This window comes from Penaeus chinensis, chromosome 30 (genome assembly GCF_019202785.1).
Source record: "Penaeus chinensis breed Huanghai No. 1 chromosome 30, ASM1920278v2, whole genome shotgun sequence".
Lineage (NCBI taxonomy): Eukaryota > Metazoa > Arthropoda > Malacostraca > Decapoda > Penaeidae > Penaeus > Penaeus chinensis.
In genome coordinates this window covers 18,338,576-18,345,984 of record NC_061848.1, presented here as the reverse complement: position 1 = coordinate 18,345,984, position 7,409 = coordinate 18,338,576, and the positions used below count along the sequence as shown (strand labels likewise).

The window sequence follows — 7,409 nt, the reverse complement described above, 5'->3', positions numbered from 1 at the left end:
CATTCTTTTTTTTTTATATAATATTTTTAAAATCTGTTATCAGAAACTAAACTATTAAAACATTTCAGTCTAAGGAAAATACTAACAACTTTAATTCATTCCAAATGAAAAAATTTATCATCAGCTTTTCTCTTAAGACTTCACTTCTTTTTACCATTATAATGAAGATTTTCCTGAACCATCTATTAAAGAATTCAATTAAAAAGTTCCCTGACCACATTTTAGACTGCTATTTTAAAAGTTTTGTGATATTTTTATATCTATATATATTTCCCCTCCCTCTACCCTTTAGATACATATATAATCTCTCTCTATATATATTTATTTTTACACCTAAATTATTATCTTACGAAAATTGTCATGTGTGTAATTGAGACAAGTTAATTGTACACATTACATTTCATTATTCTTGATTACCTTTATCATTTAAAAGAGTATATTAATTTATGTGACATACATTTCTAATCACAATATTAGATTCTTTTGCCATAATCATATCTTTAATCAAAGAAAATAAAGAAAAAAATAATAAAACAAAACACATAACAATAACCAAAATTAATAATTCATAACCCTAATAAAAAAATAATAAAAGTAATAATTACAGTAACAAAAAAATTAACAATAATAATATTAATAATAATAATAATAATAATAATAATAATAATAATAATAATAATAACAATAAAGAAAATTATAATGCTAATTACAATGAAATAATATTAATAAGTGGTAGTAGTAGTCATAATAATAATAATATAGTAATAATAATAATAATAATAATAATAATAATAATGAAAATAATAATAACAATAATAATAACATAATAATAATGTAATAATAATAACAATCAGTACAAAATTTCTATAAGATCTAGCTTCACTGAGTCTCTTCCTACATTGTCTTCTGTTGTTAAGACGTACCAGGAAATAAATAAACTAAAATCCAAGTCGAGCCAGAGCCATCTGCCGCCGAAGCTTTACAATCTCCCAGTACATGTCATGAACTGAAAAGAAAAACGTTTTACAGATTACTGTTAGAATCCTGCCATCACTGAAGTTGTCAAATTCACTGAGAACTCTATTAAAGAATATACTGAATTAATATTTTCACATACTTTAATCCATTTTACAGTAAGCTCTAGGGAATGGACATCATACAATATAAAACATAACCCAGTGGTCTAAAAAGCTAACATACAATAACAAATGAAAATAAAGTAAAGTAAAGTAAAAGTAAAGGTAAAAAGTTACAGTAAATTGAAACTCTCATCACACTGACACTCACATCCAAATCTACTTAACCCAATCCAAACGGATCAGGTTAAGCATAAGCACAGGCATACACATAAATGCACCCACACAAGTGCACACAAGCACACACACATATATACATATATACACATTTATACATGTATAGACCACTATTAAAACAGCTGCTCACTCACTTGAACTCTTGACTAGACCAAGCTTAATGTAGCGTAAGTAGTTGAGGAAGTCACAGATGGCAATAATCTGAAAAGGGAAAGGAAGACGCCAGTAATTTTCTTGTCAGTGTTTCACCACTTGTCCATATATTTATAAAACAAAATAAAAAGTTTAACAATCAACATCAACCACAGAAGAAATCACAAGAAACCAAAGTAGTTACTAATAAAAAAAGGAAAGCATAATTACAATTAAGAAAGGAAGGAAAAGGAAAGGGGAAATGTTCTTGTCGCTTAAAAATTGTGAAGCTGGTTACAGATGAAGAAATATTTAGTTCTGAAGTAACTTCTAATACAAGGAGAAATTGTGAATAAACAAGACAAAAGTAAAAAATTCCATGAGGAAACAAAGAAAGCGAAAGACTAAACAGTGAGATGTAGAAATTCACCGATTAAACCAGGATGGGAGGAAACTAGAAGATTGAAAAAAGGTGACAAAAAATGTAAAAGATCAAACAGAAAGAGAAAGGGACACCCAAATATGCAGCAGAAACAAAAGGAGATAAAGAAAGTAAATCTTAAACTAGAACACAAGGAAAATAGAAGATGAAACAGGGATGCAAGGTACATAAACAAGAAAGTAAAAGGACACAAGGAGACAAAGAAAATGAAAGTTTAAACAGTTAGACAAGGAAAATCAAGAAAGCAAAGATGGAGCAATGAGACGAGGAGAGTAAATGATTAAAAACAAGGAGACAATGAAATTAAAAGATGAATCAAAGAGATAAAGGAAGTCAAAAGGAAACACACAGCAAAAGTAAATGATGAAACAAGGAAAAAGAGAAAAGGATGAACCAAAAAGGCAAGGACATAATGATAGTAAATGATTAAGTAAAAAGGGCAAAGGGTGAAACATGGATACAAAGAAAGAAAAGTGGAAACAGATTTATAATCGATAAAAAAAAGAAAATTGATTACAAATCAAAAATTACTGCACACGTAAGAAACTCTTGTTCGATGTATCAAAGTGAAGTTCAAAAAATATGTCATATGAAAAACTCAAAAACTTCCAAAGAAATAAAAAAGCAGAAATATTTATTCTGATCACAACAGTGCCATACTCAACACATCTTTTTACAATTTTTCAGGTATCGAGGTTAAAATGAGGCTTTAAGACTACTTTGAGGGGCTATTTTTCCTCAATTAAAGAAACCAGGGCCAAACAAGTTTACAAAAGTTTAGCAAGCACAACGCAGAGCAAGTTCAACCACACTTGCCGCGAAGATGTCATCCCGGCGTGTAGGGTGGTCTACCATGATGTGATAGGAGGTCATCCTGTCAGAAATGGGTCAACATTCCAAACTCAGTACTAGCTGGCTCTTCTGTTTTCCCCTTCCCCTGCCAGAGAAATTAAGTAAAATGAAAACAAATGGATTCTTACCCTATTCCTTGCCAACTGTGAAATGTAATACCAGGTATCATCGGATTCCCCAAGCCTGAATCGATACTTGCAGAAGCGTGGAACATCCAGCAGAACACACTTCCTGAAATTACAACAGAGTTTTTAAGATGAAGATAGATTAATGTGGCATATTTCTTTTAATAAATTAATGTCTTATGAGCAATGGATATCTTTTCAACACTATAATTTAGAGATTTCATGTTATAGTTATGCACAAGAGATCACATATGACATATCTCAAGGTAAAGTTTGCCTCTACCTTAACATTAAGACAACTATTTCTCCAATACTGGCTACTCTAGTTGTATGTAAATAAGACACACTAGCAAGCTTATAACCAACATATATGTCACTAAGAGTCATACACAAGCATGAACCGAAATTCAGGTAGTTAAAAAGGTCAATCTCCAACCATGTATCAGTATTATACAATGAAGCACATATCTTTAAAAAATGCAAATACATGCACAAGTATATAAGACAAATAACCAATAATAGGAAGTCACATGGCTACAAATTTATGGGGGGGTTGGAAATAAAATATATAAAGGACAGAAATAAAGGAATTACATTAGAAAAACTGAACAATGACAAAAAAAAAAAAAAAAGAAAAAAAAAAATATTGGTTTGATGATACAAATATGCGAGACCAAATGGTTATATATAAAATACAGTCTGATGAGAATGCTTCAGTAAGTACACTAGCTCATCTCACACCTAAAAAACTAGGATTTCACAAAGTCATTCAACTATCTATACAACACTCATATCAACAAGGTCGTAACGGGTCATATTAAGGGGGCAGGGAGAAAGGAATGCACTTTTAAGAGGAAGCCATAAACCAAGAGAAATTTCAATAATAACCTGGTGTCATCTGGGTCAACTCTGAAAGAGACCATAGAAAGGATCTCAAAATACTGTTCAATGTGGGATCTTGAAGTAAATTAAAAGGTCTACCGAGACTGACATACACTGAAAGAGATGTCAGTTAAAAGCTATGCAATCTTAGGATAACAGTTTTTCAATTCCTCCACTACTTCTTCATTGAAAGTTTTTCTTCCTTAACTTACTTATAGAAGAACGATATATACACATGAAACATCTCTATTTGGATATTGCAGAATGAAAAAAAAAAAAAAAAAAAAAAAAAAAATATATATAGTTTGTGTTAAATACTTATGCCTTTAAATACATAACCCATTCCTTGTAAAGCTAAAGTGCTACCTATGACACACTTTACTTTCTTTCATTTCATTACTAATTTACGTTCTTCTGCTCTTAACTGCAAATAATTAAAAAAAGAAGACAACAATGAGCCAATGAAAGGGGGGTTGCAACCATATGGATATCTTTACCCTATACATGACTGGACTTCTGCTTCTTTGGATAATTGAAACAAAGACATGGATGAAAATGACTGAAGGACAATGGCAAAGGTTGACACATTATAAGGGGCACACACGAACACATATACGTAGATATTAGGTGCCGTAAGAGAAGTTAGCATTATTTACACTGATATACACCTGGGAAATAGAGACAATGTAGATAGGTAAGAAAAAAGTCTTTTTACATTTACCAAAGTTCTTTCTGTGAAGTCTATGAACAAGAATGTTACATTTACTACATAAGTATCCAAACCATTTGTATCCAAACCACTCGATACAATTTGATGAAAAAAGTTATACTGAACTTACAGCACTCTATCATTTTCAAATCAAGGGATTTAGTTGAATATGATGTCCTATTTTCTCAATACTTACCTTATTGATGCATATGAAAGTATATTATAACCAAATTGTTATTGATCAACGATAATTCTTTTATCATTTGTAGAACATAAAATGTGGTATGAATAATGAACATTTACTGAGAATTCTTCATTTATTTAAAGTCCCTTTGTCCAAACATATATGTAGCCCATCACAGAAGGACTATGTGCAAAAACTATATATATATATATATATATATATATATATATATATATATATATATATATATATATATGTATGTATATGTATATGTATATGTATATGTATATGTATATGTATATGTATATGTATATGTATATGTATATGTATATGTATATGTATATGTGTATATATATATATATATATATATATATATATATATATATATATATATATATATATATGTATATGTATATGTATATGTATATGTATATGTATATGTATATGTATATATATATATATATATATATATATATATATATATATATCAATAGACATTAAACAAGTATTACGGACAGTCTTTCATCTTCAAATTACCTGAGATTTAACAATATCCAAAAAGAAACAAATATCAAAATTAACCTCTTGAAATTTTCTACATCACTACTGGTGAACTTAAATAAATCCTTAAAAAATTAAAATGGTAAATCCTTTAGGGAAAATCAGGAAAATCACTCCAAGTTCCATTACCCAATAATTATCCCATCCTGTCAGAGTAGTTACACCAAATGTCACAACCAATAAACCTCTCTCTTACTTGGGGCAACTGCTTTTCTGCCGTGGATTCACCTCTTCTATAAAGACATCATTATCCTCAATGGCTCTCTGAACTCGGTGGGCTAACGTGGAATTGGGAAATGCCATGCACAGATCTATATCTTCTGCATAAATACGTTGCATGAAAGGATCTGACTGATCTAGAACAGGGTTTTGTTTCCACATGATGAACTCCTTGTGTACAACTGGGTCAACCTTGAAATGGAGAGAAAAGGCAGATTAATACATAAAAGTACATGCATAACTTCATAAAAATTAACTTAATTATGATTATTTTATTATATTCTGTCCTTGACCCCAGATGTCACAAATTTCCAATATACTCTGCAAAAGCAAGAAGAGAATGCTGTCACACATCTTCTAATTTTTCATTTGAAGAAGAACCCACACCCCTTTCCCTTAACCCCTTGTTTGTGGGTGGGATCTACTATGATGCCATGGCGGCGTAGTGCCGAAGCCATTGGTGGCAACCCTACAGATGCGGCCCATACAGATATACCCATTTGCTGGACCGTACAGCGACCAAAAAAGCCTGTGCACATTTGGTTAATAAGGGGTTGCATCAGTTACTCCATAATTAAAATGTCTTGAAGCATTCCAAACCACCATTGCATATGTTGTACAACAATGGTGTGGACCTGCCCCGCATACCTTCAACCCTTCCTTACCTTCCTCCCATTCTACACCAAGGGAAACCCTTTGATATTCACACATTCTGCCAATTATTCTCTGTATGTGCTTTTATTTATTTTTTTCTTAACCCCTTGCCGACAGGCATGACATGTACGCACGTGCTATGCCCACTGTGAGTACTTGTTTGATTGTTTTTACACATAGATGGCTAAACTTGTACTAAGTCACCAATGAGCCAGTTACGAGTACTGCCTGTCTCGCCTGTTCACCCTTTTCTTTGATTTTCCCCATTTTTTTTTTTATTTTCCCTGGCAGCATTGGGTTAATAAAACCTACATAATGGTACTCCACCCCTCTATTTTATGGACTGGCAGACAGACAGACAGTGTGTGATGAAGAGACCAGAGAGGAGAGATGTGGAACATGATACAAATTACAAGCCCGAAGGTGAATATCCTATTGGTGATGTTCTATGACTCGGCAAATAAACACACAATGGGTGACATTCATCTTGTACTGAGACTTGAATGCTGGGATGAGGTCTTGCATGTCCTACCACAAGACTTACAATTGGCCAGGTGCAGCTCTCCCCTGACAATCCCAAAAATGTTACCCAATATTATTGATCAAGATTCTATTGACTTTTCATTAAGAGAAAGATTTTGGCTTTTATTCCACCTATAAATAAGGCTGACCATTGACCATGCATTTCAATTCATTTTGTAATTACTTGAGAAGAAACAAAAATTATCAATTTAGTGAAAAGTGCTATGATGTAGGCAAATTTAAGTGTAAAAGACCTTGAAGTTTGTAGCATTGATTTCTATCTCTGACTTGCCTAGAGTATGTTAAGTACAATATCTAATATTTTCTGTATTGAAATTTAGTGATATAATAACCTAATCTAATAGGTTTTGAGAAAAAATATAAAAGAATTCAGATGTTTTAACAGAAACACTTGGGAAGCCACATCATTACTAACATCACTATATTTATAAAGCAGATAGCAATAGCTACTATTAGTTTTACACTGAATATCAGATAAATGAATACATAGTTATGATTCATTGGTGAACTTTTGTGAGAAGTGCAAAGATTTTTTTTTTCTATTTAAAGTGGTTGTCAGAACATTTATCATTGCATATAGGGTAATCCAGATATATAACATACATAAATGTGACTTTAATGTACTTTCAATATGTACTTAGTTTTATTAGTTTAAAACCAGTTTTGATGTATTTGTAAACTTTTTATGAATAGCCCATTATTTCTGCAACTGAACCACAAAAAACATTATGTAACTACAGTATGCAGGTCTAATTGTACTAACAACAACCAAAAGGACAGATGAAGACATGTG

General features: G+C 31.4%; 1 protein-coding gene across 1 annotated transcript in view; it reads right to left on the bottom strand.

The window, feature by feature from the left end:
* Window positions 1-733: 733 nt before the first annotated feature.
* Window positions 734-7,409, bottom strand: part of LOC125041497 (guanine nucleotide exchange factor for Rab-3A-like) — a 31,196-nt gene continuing 24,520 nt past the window's right edge. The window contains exons 5-8 of the mRNA XM_047636508.1: window positions 5,397-5,611; window positions 2,868-2,970; window positions 1,448-1,514; window positions 734-1,006 (exon numbers count right to left, since the gene is read on the bottom strand). Of these exons, the coding sequence (XP_047492464.1) occupies window positions 939-1,006; window positions 1,448-1,514; window positions 2,868-2,970; window positions 5,397-5,611 (453 nt within the window). The 3' untranslated portion in view covers window positions 734-938. The remainder of the gene's footprint in view (window positions 1,007-1,447; window positions 1,515-2,867; window positions 2,971-5,396; window positions 5,612-7,409) is intronic.